Source organism: Pongo abelii, chromosome 14 (genome assembly GCF_028885655.2).
Source record: "Pongo abelii isolate AG06213 chromosome 14, NHGRI_mPonAbe1-v2.0_pri, whole genome shotgun sequence".
Classification (NCBI taxonomy): Eukaryota; Metazoa; Chordata; class Mammalia; order Primates; family Hominidae; genus Pongo; species Pongo abelii.
Window position 1 is genome coordinate 22,491,849 of NC_071999.2, and position 18,977 is coordinate 22,510,825.

Sequence of the window (18,977 nt, forward strand, 5' to 3'; positions counted from 1 at the left end):
TTAGGTATTTGTCCTAATGCTCTCCCTTCCCTTGTCCCCCACCCCCTGACAGGCCCCGCTGTGTGATGTTCCCCTCCCTATGTCCATGCCATGTGTTCTCATTGTTCAATTCCCACTTATGAGTGAGAACAAGCGGTGTTTGGTTTTCTGTGCCTGTGTTAGCTTGCTGAGAATGATGGCTTCCACCTTCATCCATATCCCTGCAAAGGACATGAACTCATCCTTTTTTATGGCTGCATAGTATTCCATGGTGTATATGTGCCACATTTTCTCAATCCAGTCTGTCACTGATGGGCATTTGGGTTGGTTCCAAGTCTTTGCTACTGTAAACAGTGCTGCAATAAACATATGTGTGCATGTGGCTTTATAGCAGAATGACATAATCCTTTGGGTATATACCCAGTAATGAGTCAAATGGTATTTCTCATTCTAGAGCCTTGAGGAATCGCCACACTGTTTTCCACAATGGTTGAACTAATTTACACTCCCACCAACAGTGTAAAAGCATTCCTATTTCTCCACAGCCGTGCCAGCCTGTTGTTTCCTGACTTTTTAATAATCACCATTCTAACTGGTGTGAGATGGTATCTCATTGTGGTTTTGATTTGCATTTCCCTAATGACCAGTGATGTTGAGCTTTTGTTCATATGTTTATCAGTCACATAAATGTCTTCTTTTCTTTTGAGAAGTGTCTGTTCACATCCTTCGCCCACTTTTTGATGGGGCTGTTTTTTTCTTGTAAATTTGTTTATGTTCCTTATAGATTCTGGATATTAGACCTTTGTCAGATGAGTAGATTGCAAAAATTTTCTCCCATTCTGTAGGCTGCTGTTCACTCTGATGATAGTTTCTTTTGCTGTGCAGAAGCTCTTTAGTTTAATTAGATCCCATTTGCCAATTTTGGCTTGTGTTGCCATTGCTTTTGGTGTTTTAGTCATGAAGCCTTTGCCCATACCTATGTCCTGAATCGTATTGCCTAGGTTTTCTTCTAGGGTTTTTATGATTTGGGGTTTTACATTTAAGTCTTTAATCCATCTTCAGTTAATTTTTGTATAAGGTGTAAGGAAGGGGCCCAGTTTCTCTTTTCTGCATATGGCTAGCCGGTTTTCCCAGCATCATTTATTAAATAGGGAATCCTTTCCCCATTGCTTGTTTTTGTCAAGTTTGTCAAAGATCAGATGGTTGTAGACATGTGGTGTTATTTCTGAGATCTCTGTTCTGTTCCATTGGTCTATATATCTGTTTTGGCACCAGTGCCATGCTGTTTTGGTTACTAGCCTTGTAGTATAGTTTGAAGTCAGGTAGTGTGATGCCTCCAGCTTTGTTCTTTTTGCTTAGGATTGTCTTGGCTATACGGGCTCTTTTTTCTTTCCATATGAAATTTAAAGTAGGTTTTTCTAATTCTGCAAAGAAAGTCAATGGTAGCTTGATGGGAATAGCATAGAATCTATAAATTACTTTGGGCAGTATGGCCATTTTCACAATATTGATTCTTCCTATCCAAGAGCATGGAATTTTTTTCCATTTGTTTATGTCCTCTCTTATTTCCTTGAGCATTAGTTTGTAGTTCTCCTTGAAGAGGTCCTTCACGTCCCTTGTAAGTTGTATTCCTAGGTATTTTCTTCTCTTTGTAGCAATTGTGAATGGGAGTTCACTCATGATTTGGCTCTCTGCTTATCTATTATTGGACCTTTTAAAAGGTTTATTTGGATGGTCTTACTAATATGGAATGGTTCTAAATCACTCAAAACAAGATGGCAGGCCAGTCGCAGTGGCTTATGCCTGTAATCCCAGCACTTTGGGAGGCTGAAGTGGGTGGATCACGAGGTCAGGAGTTCAAGACCAGCCTGGTCAAGATGGTGAAACCCCATCTCTTCTAAAAATACAAAAATTAGCTGGGCATGGTGGCGGGAGCCTGTAATCCCAGCTACTTGGGAGGCTGAGGCAGAGAACTGCTTGAACCTGGGAGGCGGAGGTTGCAGTAAGCCGAGATTGTGCCACTGCACTCCAGCCTGGGTGACAGAGCGAGACTCTGTCTCGAAAAAAATAAAAATAAAAATAAAAATAAAACAAGATGGCATTCAAAAGGGCTATAACAATTAAAACAAGGTACAATTCAAAGTGGCACATGGTATGAATGAAAACATTAATAACACATCTTTAAACCAATAAATATTTACTGAATATAATGAAAAAGAGAACTGCTTCAAATATTTCCCATCTGGATGTCTGCATGCTATTTACTGAATATTCACTCATAAGTCCACGTTTAAAATATTTCCAAAGACAAATGTACATATACATGTGGGTATATGTATTAATTCATATCTACATCTGTCTATCCATTTTTTTTTTTTTTAGACGGAGTCTCACTCTTGTCACCCAGGCTGGAGTGCAATGGCGCAATGTCGGCTCACTGCAGCCTCCGCTTCCCGGGTTCAAGTGATTCTCCTGCCTCAGCCTCCCAAGTAGCTGGGATTACAAGTCCATGCCACCACACCCGGCTATTTTTTGTATTTGTAGTAGAGACGGGGTTTCACCATGTTGGTCAGGCTGGTCTTGAACTCCTGACCTCGTGATCCACCCGCCTTGGCTTCCCAAAGTGCTGGGATTAGAGGCATAAGCCACCGTGCCTGGCCATGTCTATCCATTCTTATCTACAGGAAAAATGCCTAGCTCTGACCTCTACCTCTGCAAAGGACAACTGGAAGAAAGCCCCTAGCATACAGAGAATGGAAGGTTTTTGAGTTCACTTGATTTTGGAGGTGGCAGACGGTATCTGCTACCATGCACCATAAGTGGTAAGAGTTGTCTGCTGGTTGACTACTGAACTGCCTTTCTTCCTCACTCCAACACCACCAGGGCACAATGATAGATTTTGGCTCTCCTCATATCATTCCATAAAGACAAAGAGTCCCACTCCTTTTTTTAAGATATTTGAAATACAACCTTATTCTGATTCTAAATGAAAAGGAATAAGAATGACAGTAACAAACAAGATTTCACCACTGAGCATTGTGATGTGACTGTAGGAGTCTTGTATTTGAAACTCAAGAAGGAATCAACTGCATTCCAAAACAGCTAAATATGCAAGTCTGAACAATTAAGGTATTTTTAAAACTGTGACATTTACTTTGAATCCCATTCATCTCCAGCATCCCGCAGATGAAGCACACATCCACTTACCTACATAATAAATGGGCACATTTGTTACCTACGTAATAAATGTTGCACTGCTGATGTCACAGGACAAATAAAACTAGACTTCTGATGCTGGGCTCCAGCTTCATTCTCACAGGTTATCATCCTCATCAGGGAGATGATGATCTCTGAACAACTTCTATTTAAATAGTGCTCATATTGCACTGTTGATGCTGAGTCCATGACAGCCTCTGATGGGGCAAGGGCAGGTATGGCAACAACCTCCAAGTTAGGGTCTCCAATAAGCTTCCTAGCAAGCCAGAGGAAGAGCTCTTCAAAGTTGCAGTAACTTTTGGCAGAAATGTCATAGTACTGAAGATTCTTCTTTTGGTGGAAGAGAACACATTTTGCCTTCACTTTCCTGTCCTTTATACCCACTCAGTTGCCCTCAACACAATGGGGATGTTTTCACATAATCGTACCAGATCTCTGTGCCAGTCAGGCACATTCTTTTTTTTTTTTTTTTTTTTTTTGAGATGGAGTGTCTGTCTGTCACCCAGGCTGGAGTGCAATGGCACGATCTCAGCTCACTTCAGCCTCCACCTCCCGGGTTCAAGAGATTCTTCTGCCTCAGCCTCCCAAGTAGCTGGGATTACAGGCACATGCCACCATGCCTGGCTAATTTTTCTATTTTGGTAGAGATGGGGTTTCACCATGTTGGCCAGGCTGGTCATAAACTCCTGACTTCAGGTGATCTGCCCGCCTCGGCCTCCCAAAGTGCTGGGATTACAGGCGTCAGCCACCACAGGATCTCGGGACATTCTTGTAAGTAACTCTCGGTGTCACATCAAACATTATAATGGCATGCTGGGCTTGGATATAATAGCCATCTCTCATGCCACCAAATTTCTTCTGGCCAGCTGTATCCCATACAATGAATGGGTCCTCTGTTGGTGTGCAACACAAGGCAATGAACCTCAATACCCAAGGTAGCTATGTACGTCTCAAATTCACCAATTGACATTTCATAAATATAGTTTTTCCAGTACCACCATCACCAACCAATACAAGTTTGAACTGGACTTGGGACTCTCCTTGGGCAGTCATCGTGATGTTCCTTCCAGAATCGTATTTGTGCCTGTCCAACTGAGGAGAACCCTGCTCTTAATATGTTACATGAACATGGCTTTAAAAGTCAAAAGCAGGCCAGGCGTGGTGGCTTACGCCTGTAATCCCAGCACTTTGGGAGGCCGAGGCGAGTGGATCACGAAGTCAGGAAATCGAGACCAGCCTGGCTAACATGGTGAAACACCGTCTCTACTAAAAATACAAAGAAATTAGCCGGACGTGGTGGCCGGCGCCTGTAGTCCCAGCTACTCAGGAGGTGAGGCAGGAGAATGGCGTGAACCCAGGAGGCAGAGCTTGCAGTGAGGCGAGATCACACCGCTGCACTCCAACCTGGGCGACAGAGCGAGGCTCCGTCCAAAAAAAAAAAAAAGTCAAAAGCACTACTAGGCTTATAAAGAAAAACAACAATAGTCTTCTATCCCATGACCCCCTGCCATTGAGCCTCACTCCTCAGAAGCAACCATTTTCAACTCTTGGCTCTTTCTCTGATCATTTATTGCCACATCTCTAAATACTACATTTTAAATGCTATCCCTTGATAATCCACCATATATATACTATGTATTTATTATGATAGATGAGGATTTTGCTCACTCATACACAGTATTTGCCTTTCCTTCACCCTCCTAATATATAGTTTTTTGTTTGTTTGTTTGTTCGTTTTTTTGAGCCAGAGTCTCACTCTGTCACCCAGGCTGGCGTGCAGTGGCATGATCTCGGCTCACTGCAACCTCTGCCTCCCAGGCTCAAATGATCCTCCCACCTCAGCCTCCCAAGTAGCTAGAACTACAGGCATGCGCCACCATACCTGGCTAATTTTTGTATTTTGAGTAGACATGGGATTCGCCATGTTGGCCAGGATGGTCTCAAACTCCTGACCTCAGGAGATCTACCCCGCTAGGCCTCCCAAAGTGGTAGAATTACAGGCATGAGCCACCGTGCCCAGCCCCAATGTAGTTTTAAAGCAAGTTTTGGTTAGTTAGAATTAAGTGTCAGTGTTCATTATTGAGCCAAGTGGTATACTATAATTGCTTTTCCTTTCAGTAGAATTCCTTTTTGGTTTTCCTAGAGTAAGTAAATGCATGACTGTTTCATTTGCTTGGTTAGTTTGTATTTATCCCTAATTCTTCTAACATCCTCTATTGGCCTTTCAATACAATTTTCTATATATTGGATATCCTATCACTTTTATATTTCCCCTGAAGATCTCTGTCCTGGAACATGCCATCCTCCTACTACATTGTAGATGGACTGCTCTCCAGACTTGCAGCACAACCGTTACACTGGGACATTCTGTGTCACCATCATCCTGGGAATTCCCTCTCCTACTATATGCATCAGATTTCCTATTCCTTGGAGCTTATGTCTTCTTTCTTTTCACTTGCAGCAAACCCTCCTGCAAATCTTGAGAAGTACGCAAGAGGTCAATGTAATGAGACTTGTCATATCTAAAATGTTTTTATTTTGTCCTCACACGAGTAATAATTTAGCTGGGTATAGAATACTAGGCTACAGTTGGGTGTGGTAGTATGTGTATAATCCCAGCTACTCAGGAAGCTGAGTTTGAGGATTGCTTGAGCCCAGGAGTTTGAGACTAGCCTGGGCAACATGGTGAGACTCCATTTCAAAAAAAGAAAGAAAAGAAAAGAAAATGAAAAGAAAAGGAAAAATAATTCTAGGGTGAACAAAATTTTCACTCAAAATATTGAATGTATCACTATTTTTAAAAGTTTCTAATAAAGCTATTGAGAGGTGCAATGTAACTCATAGTCCAAAGACTGTAGGAGACCCGTTTTTCTTCTGGAAGGTTCTAGGATGTTCTTTGTCATCTGTATCCAGAATTTTCATAATCATCATAATCATGTATCTTAATGAGGGTCTTCAGTTCTGGGAAATTTCTAATATTCTTTAAAGCTTTCCTTCCCTCTTCATTTTTTGTTCTGTTTTTCTGGAATCTTATTTGTTGAATATTGAGCCTCCTGGATTTATCTGCTAGTTTTCCAATGTCTTCTTTCCTATTTGTACATATTTATGGGATACATGTGATATTTTGTTACGTGCACAGAATGTGTAATGATCAAGTCAGGGTATTTAGGGTATCCGTCACCTTGAGTATTTATCATGTGTTGGGAACATTTCAAGTCCTTTCTGCTAGCTATATTGCAATATACAATACACTATTGTTAACTATAGTCACCCTAATCTGCTGTAGAACATTAGATCTTATTCCTTCTATTTAACTATATGTTTGTACTCATTTACCAATCTCTTTTCATCACCCCCACCCCACCTTCCCAGCCTCTGGTATCTATCTTTCTATTCTCTATCTCCATGACATCAACATTTTTAGCCTACGCATATAAGAACATGCAATATTTGTCTTTCTGTGCCTGGCTTATTTCACTTAACATAATGACCTCCAGTTCCATCCACTTTGCTGCAAATGACATAATTTCACTACTTTTTATGGCTAAACAGTATTCCATTGTGTATGTATACCACATTTTCTTTATCCATTAATTTGTTGATGGACAGGTTGATTCCTATCCTTGTTATTGTGAATAGTGCTGCAAGAAACATGAGGAGCAGTACGTTTTTGATATGCTAATTTCTTTTCCTTTGAATAAATATTCAGTAGTGAGACTGCTAGGTCATATGGTAATTCTGGTTTTAGTTTTTTGAGAAATCACCATACTGTTTTCCATAGTAGCTATAGTAATTTACATTCCCACCAATGGTGTATAAGAGTTCCCTTTCCTCCACACCCTTACCAGTACCTGCTATTTTTAATCTTTTTAATAGCCATTCTGGGATAACATTACATCTCACTGTGGTTTTGATTTGCATAACCCTAATGATTAGTAATGTTGAGCTCTTCCTCATATACCAGTTGGCCATTTGTATATCTTCTTTTGAGAAATGTCTATTCAGGTCCTTTGCCCATTTTAATGGGATTATTTGGTTTTGAAATTTTAGTTGAGTTTCTTATATATTGTAGATATGAGTCCCTTGTCAGATGAATAGTTTTCAAATATTTTATACATCTCAATGGGTTGCCTCTCCATTCTGCTGATTGTTTCCTTTGCTGTGTAGAAGCATTTAAATTTCATAGAGTCCCATTTGTCTATTTTTGTTTCTTGCGCTTTTGAGGTCTTAGCCATAAAATCTTTGCCTAGACCAATGTTCTGAAGTGTGTCCCTTATGTTTTTGGCTAGAAGTTTTATAGTTTCAGGCCATATGCTTAAGTCTAATCCATCTTGAGTTGACTTTTGCATATGGTGAGAGATAGGGGTCCTGTCTCATTCTTCTGCATATGGATATCTAATATTTCTAGCACCATTTATTGAAGAGGTGTCCTTTCCCCTTGGCACCTTTGTCAAAAATCAGTTGGCTATAGATATGTGGATTAATTTCTGGGTTCTCTATTCTGTTCCATTGGTCTATGTGTCTGTTGTAATACTGATACCATGCTGTTTTGGTTACTATAGCCTTGTAACATCATTTGAACTCAGGTAGTGTGATGCCTCCACCCTTGTTCTATTCGCTCAGGATTGCTTTGGCCATTCAGGCTGTTTTTTGGTTCCATAGGAATTTCAGGACTTTTTTTTTTTCTGTGAAAAATGACATTAGTATTGATAGAGATTGTACTGGATATATACATTGCTTTGGGTATAATCATTTTAACTATGATTATTCTTTCAATCTGTGAGCACGGGATGTCTTTCCATTTGATGGTGTCTTCAATTTCTTTCCTCAGAGTTTTGTAGTCTTCCTTGTAGACACCTTTCACCTCCTTGGTTAAATTTATTACTAGGTATTTCTTTTTTTTGTAGCTATTGTAAACAGGATTGCCTTCTCAATTTCTTTCTCAGCTGGTTCATTACTGGTGTATGGAAATGCTACTGATTTTTGTATGTTGATTTTGTATCCTGCAATCTTATTGAATTTATAAGATCTAAAAGTTTTTTCCTGGAGTCTTTAGGTTTCTCTAGGTGTAAGATCATATCATGTCATCTATAAAGAGGGACAATTTGACTTCCTCTTTTCCAATTTAGATGCTTTTTATTTATTTTTGTTGCCCGATTGTCCTGAAATTGTAACTGAAAGTTAGGACTTTCAGTACTATGTTAAATAGCAGTGGTGGAAGTGGGCATGCTTATCTTATTCCTGATCTTAGAAGAAAGACTTTCAGCTTTTTCCCATTCAGTATGATGTTAGCTGTGGGTTTATCATATATAGCATTTATTATGATGAGGTATGTTCTTTTATGCCTAGTTTGTTGAGAGTTTTTATCATGAAGTGATGTTGAATTTTTTAAAATGCTTTTTCTGCAGCTATTGAGATGATCATATAATATTTGTCCTTCAGTCTGTTGATGTGATGTATTATGTTCGTTGATTTGCAGGTGTTGAACCTTCCTTGAATCTCTAGGATAAATTCCATTTAATCATGGTGTAATATTTTTTTGATGTACTATTGGGTTCCATTTACTAGTATTTTGTTGAGGACTTTTGTGTCTATATTCATCTGGGATACTTGCCTGTAATTCTCTTTATTTCTTACATTATTGTCTGGTTTTGGTGTCAGGATAATGCTGGCCTCATAGAATGAATTAGGGAGAATTCTCTCCACTTCAAACTTCTGGAATAATTTAAAGATAATTGGTATTGATTATTCTTTTTAAGTTTGGTAGAATTCAGCAGTAAAGTCATCTGGTCCTGGACTTCAGTTGTAATGTCCCCTTTATTTCTGATTTTATTTATTTTTGTCTTTTGTCTTTTTTCTTGGTTAGTCTAGCTAGTAGTTTACTGGTTTTCCCTATGTTTTCAAAAAGCCAACTTTTCATTGATCCATTGAATATTTTTTATTCTGCATTTTGTTTAGTTCTGTCTGCACTTTGTTACTTCTTTCCTTCTACTCATTTTGGGACTGGTTTGTTCTTGCTTTTCTAGTTTCTTAAGGTGCATTGTTAGATTATTTATTTGAAACCTTCCTACTTTCTAGATGTAGCTTTTTATTGCTATAAACTTCACTCTTAGCACTGTTTTTGCTGTATTCCATAGATTTTGGTATGTTGTGTTTTGATTTTCCATTGTTTCAGGAAATTTTTGGACTTCCTCTTTAATTTCATCCCTGACCTAATGATCATTCAGGAGCATATTTAAATTCCCTGTATTTTTAGTTTCCAAAGTTTCTCCTGTTATTGATTTCTAGTTTTATTCTGTTATGACCTGAGAAGATATCTGACATTTCAATTTTTCAAAAATTGTTGAGACTTGTTTTCTGTCCAAACATAACCACAGAGACTGGAGAAGGTTCCATTTGATGATGAGAAGAATGCATATTCTGTAGCTGTTGGATGCTATGTTCTGCAAACGTCTCTTAAGTCCATTGGTCTAAAGTGCAGTTTAAATACAATGTTTCTTTGTTAATTTTCTATGTAGATGATCTATCTAATGTTGGAGTATCCAGCTATTACTGTATTCATGCCTATCTCTCCTTTTAGATGTAATAAGATCTGCTTTATATATCAGGTGCTCCAGTGTTGGGTCCATATATGTTTAGAATCATTGTTTACTCTAGCTGAATTGATCCCTTTATCATTATATAATAACCTTGTTTCTTTGTACTGTTTTTTTACTTAAAATCTGCTTTATCTGATATAAGTACAGCTAGTCCTGCTTGTTTATGGTTTCCTTGTGCATGGAATATCTTTTTTTTTTTTTCCCATCCCTTTACTTTCAGTCTGTATGTCTTTACAGGTGAGATGAGTTTCTTGTAGGCAGCATATAGGTGGATCAAGTTTTTTTTTCTTTAAATCTGTTCAGGCAGTCTTTATCTTCTAAGAGGAAAGTGTAATCCATTTACGTTCAAGGTTGTTGTTAATATGTGAGGACTTATTCCTATCATTTTATTAATTTATTTCTGGATCTTGTATATCCTTTGTTCCTTTCTTTCTCTCTTATTGTTTATCATTATGGTTTGGTGGTTTTCTGTGTTTGCTTTACCAGTGGGTTTTATACTTTAGTGTATTTCCATGATGGTAGATTTCATCCTTTTGCTTCAATGCATAGGACTCCTTTAAGTATTTCTTGCAGGGCTGGTCTAGAGGTGATGAATTTCCTCAACTTTTACTTGTCTGGGAGTCTTGATTTCTCTTTAATTTATGAAGAATAATTTTGCTTGATATAGAATCTTTTGTTGGCAGTTTTTGTTTTCTTTTTTTTTTTCTTTCAATATTTTGAATATATCACCCCATTCCCTCCTGGCATGTAAGATTTCTGCTGAGAATATGCTGTTAGTCTGATGAAGTTTCCCTTTTAAGTGACTAGTCACTTTTGTCTTGCTGTTTTTAGAATTCTCTCTTTGACTTTTGACTTCTGACAGTTTGACAATAATGTGCCATGAAGAATACTTTTTTGAATTTTATCTGTTTGGGAATCTCTAAGCTTCCTGTATCTGGATGTGGAAATCTCTTGCTAGACTTGGGAAGTTTTCAGCTATTATTCCATGAAATAGGTTTTCGATCTCTTTTGTCTTCTCTTTGCCTTCTGGGACCCTGAAAATTTTTTAAAAGCCTGGCATGGTAGCTCCTGCCTGTAATCCCAGCACTTTGGGAGGCCAAGGCAGGCAGATCATTTCAAGGCCAGCCTGGCCAACATGGTAAAACCCTGTCTCTACCAAAAATACAAAAAAAAAAAAAAAAAAAAAAATCACCAGGTGTAGTGGCACACGCCTGTAGGCACAAGAATCGCTTGAACCAGGGAGGCAGAGGTTGCAGTGAGCCGAGATCGCACCACAGCACTCCAGCCTGGGTGACAGAATGGGACTCCGCCTCGGAGAAAAAGAAAATTTAAAAAAAAATTGGCCACTTATGGTGTTCCTTACATCATGTAGGGGAAGATGGAGCCAGGCTGAGCAGGCCTGTACTCAGGATTCCTGGTGGGAACAGCAGTAGCTGTGCTATTCTTAGGGAGGGTGGTGTGGCTTTCAGTGGCAGCAGCCATAAACAGGAGGTTGGGAAGTGCACACTTTGGCCCTAGTCATGGCTATAAGCAGGGTAGCTTTTCCTAAGGGAACTTTTACTTGTGCAGTGGTCCTGCTACTACCGGCAGTGGGGTTGCTTGCTGCCAATGGCTCACACTTCAGCCCTGGTGGCAGCAGACCACAGCAGCCTCAGCTGAGTCTAGGGGAAGTCAATGGGGCTCCAGAGATGTGGAGATGCAGGGGCTGTTGGGTGTCATGGCAGGATTCAGTCTTGTGGGAGCTGGGCTCTCAAAATGGTGCCTTGTGTGGGACTTGGCATGTGCTCCCTATCTGGAGCAATGCCATCACATGGTCTCCAGGCAGTTCCCTATGTTTGCCTCAGGGCATTCATGGGCCAAAAGGGCTCTTCTGTGGCTAGAATTGCAGAATCCTTGGTGGGAATATAAACTGCTAGAAGTCACTCACTTGGCCTTTCCCCACACTGGGGAGCCTCTCCAGGATCCTAATTGACCCCTGTCAAGCAGACTGCCTCACTTCCTCTCCTTCCTCACCTTAGGTGTTTCCTGTCACTTCCCTGTTGAATTCCAGCATTCTCTCTAAGGTAATCTATTTGAAGTGAGATTATTGGCTCAATATTTTGGTTCTTATTTGTGGAGGAGGCAAGTACCCAATACCTCTAGTCAGACATCATGGCTAAATCTTGTCTGTCAATTTTTATGCTTTCTACATTTCCTCAATTTTATAATCAAACCAAAGTTTCAAAATTAGAAAAGGTGTTAATTCTAAGCAGTGGGATTAGGACTAGTTTTCATAATTAGAAAAAAAGTACATAGTATTTTAAAAATTAAGCAGAAGGAAAAAAGAAAAAGACAGACCACCTCAAGAATAATGCAGTACTTCAAATTTCCTATATTTGTTAGTTACAGAAGCATCAAGCTAGAAGGTAAACAGACATAAAGAAGGGAAACAGTGAGAAAGAGGCTTTAGAATAAGTGGAACATGTGGAATAAATGGAAAGAAACATGTTTATCACAGTTAGTTTCAAACAGGGTAAATAGCAAAAGTTTATATAACTCAGAGATCCAAACTGGACACAAAAATATTAAAGACTATAAAAAAATGATAAGCATACAGAAGCTTCCTTCCAGTTGCAAAGTGTTGAAGATACACCTATTATCAAGGGGTAGTCACAGACAAACTTCAAGCCTTTTCTGTTTCCCAAATATTTCCTTTAAAAAAAAAAATTATAGGTTCCAGGTCATGTTAGGAGTTTCCTTCAACTCATTTTTTTCTAATCCCTATTGTAATTCAGATGATAAAAATATAATTGAAATATACATTATACACCAGAAACTATTAGTATCTTCTTTAAATTTCCTTCTCATCAATTTTTCAATACATGTTTAAGTTTAGTTCCCCAATTTCCGGCAATGATAATATTTTCTCTTTCCACCAGGATTTCTGAGGTCCATAAAAACCAGTAGGGTGTATCTGTATCCAAGAATGAAGCAGAAGTTTGTATTGGACGTAACAACGTATTATTGACAGAGGCAGACAAATGCCTAGGCAGATGGGGTGGGTCCCCAGTAAAACCCCACCTCCAAGACGAAGACAGTTTAAAGCCTGAAAGCCAAGCTACAAGTTAAATCCTTGGACCAGATTGAGAACTTGTCTTCCTGTTTGCACATTTTCCTCTGATTGTTCTCCACCCTTTACCTATTTTACGTATACTTACCCTTTCCTACTTGTTTTTTCTACACTGTTGTGCCCACCTTTGAGTGGTGCCTTCACCTTCACCTTTTTTGCATACTCACAAACCAACAGCACACACTCCCCATTCTGAGTCCATAAAGGGCCCCAGACCCAGCCCACATGGGGTAACCATCCCCTAAACCTGCGTCCCATCTCTGCTGAAAGCACTTTTCATCACTCATTAACATTCTTCCCCACCCTCTTCACCCTCCAATGTCCTTCATATCCTCATTCTTCTTGAACGCAGTAGAAGAACTTGGGAACCGCCGAAGGTGGGTACGAGCTGTAACGCAGCCAAGCTGGGGCACACCAGCGTGGCCAAGCAAGGCCCAGGAGGGGTGTTGCCAGCTGAGGGTCCCCGGCTTGCAAAGTGACCAAGAGGAGAAATCCTGCATCATTATCTCCTTATCTGAAAAACCCCATCTTCTGATCACCAACCAGCCTGATAGTCAGAATCAAGAACAGCTGTTCAAGAAAGCTGTTACACTGTTCTAAAATGTTCACTGACTGCTTTCTGTCTTAGCTCCCCATAGAGAAGTTCAGATCCCAAATGACAGGTGACAGAGATTCCGGTTTTAGGTGAGACAGACAAACACTGGACTAATGCACAGAGTAGGTTCCACATCAATACTTCCTGATGGTTGTGAAATGCATTTACTTACCCAATTCTCTTCTATTATTCCAATGTTGTATTTATCATCCTCGCCTGGCTCAATTTGTTGCTTTTGCTCAGCATAAAATTCCTGGAGAGCTGCTAAGGCATGGGCAGAAAGCTGGGGTGTCTCATCATCTTCCAAATCACTCATTTCACAAGTTGTTTATAACCTGCAGATCAAGAAATAAATGTTCTGTGCAGATTTTGTTTCCCCTTCCCATCCAGTAATAATTTTTAAAAATTTTTATTTAACAGCAAGGATCCAAACTGAAGTGAGTTTTATACAAGTAAACTAAAAATAAAATTCTAAGCCCCCCAGCCAACTGAACAAATCCCTCTTCTGTGGCCAAGTAAACCTGAAAAACCAGGCCACGATGGGAAGGACATGTCTCATTATACTCTCCTTCATTTGGAATTCAGACACAACTGACCAGTATAAACACTAAAACAGAGATCTTAACAGTGACAAAACAGACTCTTTGTAGCAATAAGATATCAAATTCCAATCTGACTTTAGTATACTACACACAACAGGTTACAGGCCCCGAAAGAAGTTGAAGTATTTTATCCACAAATATATTTTTTGACATATTTTGAAATGGCCCTGCAAAGCTGTCTCCTGTGGAGAAAATCTACAAACTGTAGATAATTCCCTTCCCTTTCCAGGTCTTCTCCTGACCCAGGAGAAATTAATTAAGAGTCTGGCACCTTTTTCAGTGTGATAGAAGCATTTAGCATCTATTCTCTCTGAAGCCTGCTGCCTGCAGGCTTCATCTACATAATAATAAGAACCTTGGTCTCCAGAACCCCTTACCTTAAGCCAGACACTCCTTTCCATTGATTCCAAGATAATAACTTAACTCTTTCAACCAACTGCCAATCAAAACAATTTTTGAATCTGCCTATGACCAGGAAGCCCTCCACTTCCAGTTGTCCTGCCTTTCTGGACCAAACCAATATATACCTTACATGTACTGATTGATGTCTTATGTCTCCTTAAAACATATAAAGCCAATTTATATATATACATATATATATATAAAGCCAATTTATATATATAATGCCAAATATATATATATATAATATATTTGGCACATAATTTGGCACATAATTTGGCATTATATATAATATATAATATATATTATGCATTATATATAATATATAATATATGTTATATATTATATATATAATTTTAAAAAATTTTTATTTAACAGCAAGGATCCAAACTGAAGTGAGTTTTATACAAGTAAACTAAAAATAAAATTCTAAGCCCCCCAGCCAACTGAATAAATCCCTCTTCTGTGGCCAAGTAAACATGAAAAACCAGGCCACGATGGGAAGGACATGTCTCATTATACTCTCCTTCCTATGGAATTCAGACACAACTGACCAGTATAAACATTAAAACAGAGATCTTAACAGTGACAAAACAGACTCTTTGTAGCAATAAGATATCAAATTCCAATCTGACTCTAGTATACTACACACAACAGGTTACAGGCCCCGAAAGAAGTTGAAGTATTTTATCCACAAATAAAATAAAGTATGCAATATAATATATTATATATATCATATATTATATAATATATACGATATACAATATATATGATATATTATACATAATGTATCATATATAATATATATAATGCCAAATTGTGGCATATAATTATGTGCCAAATTATGGCATACAATGCCAAATTATGGCATATAAATCATGTATCAGTATTTTGGCTAGCTTATATATCCTCAGTATGAAAAACAGATGGTTGACATAAGAGTAGATCATACTGCCCAAAGCAATCTACAGATTCAATACAATTCCTAACAAATTACAAACATCATTTTTCACAGAATTAAAAAAAAAAATTCTAAAATTCATATGGAACCAAAAAAGAGAATGAATAGCCAAAGCAATCCTAAACAAAAAGAACAAAGCTAGAAGCATCCCACTACCTGACTTCAAACTATACTACAAGGCTATAATAACCAAAACAGCATGGTGCAGATAAAAAAAAAAACAGATACATAATCAATGGAATACAATACAGAACCTAGAAATAAAGCCACACACATACAATCAACTGGTCTTCGACCAAGTCAACAAAAATAAACAATGGGGAAAGGATATTCTATTCAATAAATGGTGCTGGGAAAACTAGCTAGCCATTTGTAGAAGAGTAAAACTGGACGCCTACCTCTCACCAGATAGAAAAATTAACTCAAGATGTATCAAAGACTGAAATGTCAGACCTGAAACTATAAAAACTCTAGGAGAAAACTTAAGAAAAAACTCTTTTGGACATTGGCTTAGGCAAAGAATTTATGATAGACCTCAAAAGTAATTGCAACAAAATCAAAAATTGACCAATGGTAAAGCTCTGCACAGTAAAAGCAACAATCAACAAAGTAAATAGACAACCTACAGAATCAGAAAAAATATTTGCAAACTATGCATCCAACAAAGGACTAATGCAGAATCTATAAGAAACTTAATTAAATCGGCTGGGCGCAGTGGCTCACGCCTGTAATCCCAGCACTTTGGGAGGCCGAGGCGGGTGGATCATGAGGTCAGGAGATCGAGACCATCCTGGCTAACACAGTGAAACCCCGTCTTTACAAAAAATTAGCCAGGCGTTGTGGCGGGCGTCTGTAGTACCAGCTACCCGGGAGGCTGAGGCAGGAGAATGGTGTGAACCTGGGAGGCGGAGCTTGCAGTGAGCCGAGATGGCGCCACTGCACTCCAGCCTGGGTGACAGAGTGAGACTCTGTCTCAAAAACAAAAACCAAAAAACAAAACAAAACAAAGAAACTGAATTAAATCAACAAGAAAAAAAAAAGGAATTGCATTAAAAAGTGAGCAAAGTACATGATCAATAGAAGGCATACAAGTGGCCAAGAAACATGAAAAAATGCTCGGCATCACTAATTATCAGAGAAGTGCAAATTAAAATCACAATGAGATGACATCTCACACCAGTCGGAATGGCTATTATTAAAAAGTCAAAAAATAGGCCGGGCACGGTGGCTCATGCCTGTAATCCCAGCACTTTGGGAGGACAAGGCCGGTGGATCACGAGGTCAGGAGATCGAAACCATCCTAGCTAACACAGTCAAACCCTGTCTCTACTAAATATACAAAAAAATTAGCCGGGCATGGTGGCAGGCACCTGTAGACCCTACTACTCGGCCTACTACCCTCCCGAGTAGTACCTCAGCTACTCGGGAGGCTGAGGCAGGAGAATGGCGTGAACCCGGGAGGCGGAGCTTGCAGTGAGCCGAGATTGTGTCACTGCACCCCAGCCTGGGCAACAGAGCGAGACTCTGTCTCAAAAAAAAAAAAAAAAAAAAAAAAGAAGTCAAAAAATAACAGATGTGGGCAAGGATATGAGAAAAGGGAATGCTTATACACTGCTGGTATGAATGTAAGTTAGCTAATCCTATGTAAAACAAAAAGACCCCTGTACTAGTCTGTTTATTGCAGGACTATTCGCAATAGTAAAGCCATGGAATCAACCTAAGTGTCCTATCAAAGATGGGCTGGATAAAGAAAATGTGCTACATATACACCATGGAATAGTACACAGCCAAAAAAAAGAGTGAAATCATGTCCTTTGCAGCAACATGGATGCAGCTAGAGGCTATTATGCTACGTGAATTAAAAAAGAAACAGAAAACCAAATACCACATGCTCTCACTTATAGATGGGAGTTAAACAATGGATACAGGTGGACATAAAGACAGAAATAATAGATACTAGGGACTCCAAAAGAGGAGCCAGAAAGAGTGGGGGAAGGATTGAAAAAAACTACCCTATCAGATATTATGTTCAATATTGGGTGATGGGTTCACTAGAAACCCAAACTCCAGTATCACCCAATATACCCTGCACATGTATGCCCTGAATCTAAAATTTAAAATGTTTTAAAATTAAAAAATATACATATTCTAGAAAATTAAAAAGAATACACCGACAAAACAAGTACATCAAAATAATGGACATACTTAATGCTGATGAGAATGTAGTGATATTGGTATACTCTCTAATTTAGATAACAATTTAAATTGGCATAATCTTTTGGAAAGGAATCTGCTAATTTGGACATAAATATTTCTATTTTTTCTACACCAATTCTCATTCCTAAGCTTTCTACTCTGAAATAATCATAGATTCACAGGAATTTGCAAAAATAATGGAGGTCCATCCCAAGTATCCTTCCACCTATTTTTCCACAATGGTAGTAACTTACATAACTACAGTGCATTGTCAAACCAGGAAATGAACAGTACAATCCACAGAGCTCGTTCAGTTCACCAGTTTTACACACATTTATTTGCAGGTGTATGCACATGTGTATAGTTTTATATAATGCTATCACGTGTAGATTCATGAAAACACTTCCGTGGATAAGAGACAGAATATTCCAGCACCACAGAGATGAGTTGTACTTCCTTTTTAAAGTCATTCCCATCCTCTCCCACCTCAATCTCCATTCCTAACCCCTGGAAAGCATTAATTTGTTCTCCATTTCAATAATTTTGTCACTTCAAGAACTTTAGATAAATGGAATCATACATTATATAACTTGAGATTGTCATTTTTCACTCAGCATGGTTTAAAATTTACCCAGGTTGTTCCGTGTATCAATAGTTCATTCCTTTTTATTGCCGAGTAGTAATCCATAGTATGGCTACATTTAATCATTCACCCACTAAAACATTTGGGTTGTTTCCAATTTTAAGGTATTACAAATAGAGTTGTTGTGAACATTCCTGTAAAATGTATAGGAATTTTCATTTTCATTTCTCTGGATAAATGCTCAAGAGTATGATGTTGGATTTTACGGTTAGAGTGTGTTTGAGGACATCAAAAAATTTATTTCATGATGATACATTATAAGAGGGTTTCATCAAATGAAGAACTGAATCCCTGTACTATGAGGTTTACTGTGGCCAGAGAAGTCAGGATTCTCTTTGCAGTCATGTAGTTGTTTTTGAAATGCCTATTGAAGTGAAATGTGCAAATTTTAAAACATCTGCATTGAGATCTAATTCATATACCATACAATTCATCTATTTAAAGTGTATAATTCAGGTGGAATGTGGGAAGCTGAGACAGGAGGATCACTTGAGCCTAGGAGCAGCCCGGGCAATACAGTGAGACCTTGTCTCTACAAAAATGTTTTTAAAAATTAGCTGAGTGTGATGGCATGTGCCTGTAGACCCAGCTACATGGGAGGCCGTGGTGGGAGGATCGCTTGAGTCTGGAGGCATAGGATGCAGTGAGCCAAGATCATACCACTGTATTTCAGCCTGG

At 38.7% G+C, this 18,977-nt stretch overlaps 1 protein-coding gene and 1 pseudogene across 12 annotated transcripts in view; both read right to left on the reverse strand.

Moving 5' to 3' along the window:
* Positions 1 to 18,977, reverse strand: part of EEF1AKMT1 (EEF1A lysine methyltransferase 1) — a 189,734-nt gene that overhangs the window by 156,768 nt on the left and 13,989 nt on the right. For all 12 annotated transcript variants that reach the window (XM_054528785.2, XM_054528787.2, XM_063715108.1 and 9 more), the window contains exon 2: positions 13,671 to 13,833. In XM_054528785.2, the coding sequence (XP_054384760.1) occupies positions 13,671 to 13,814 (144 nt within the window). In that variant the 5' untranslated portion in view covers positions 13,815 to 13,833. The remainder of the gene's footprint in view (positions 1 to 13,670; positions 13,834 to 18,977) is intronic.
* Positions 2,082 to 13,664, reverse strand: LOC112136065 (GTP-binding nuclear protein Ran-like; annotated as a pseudogene).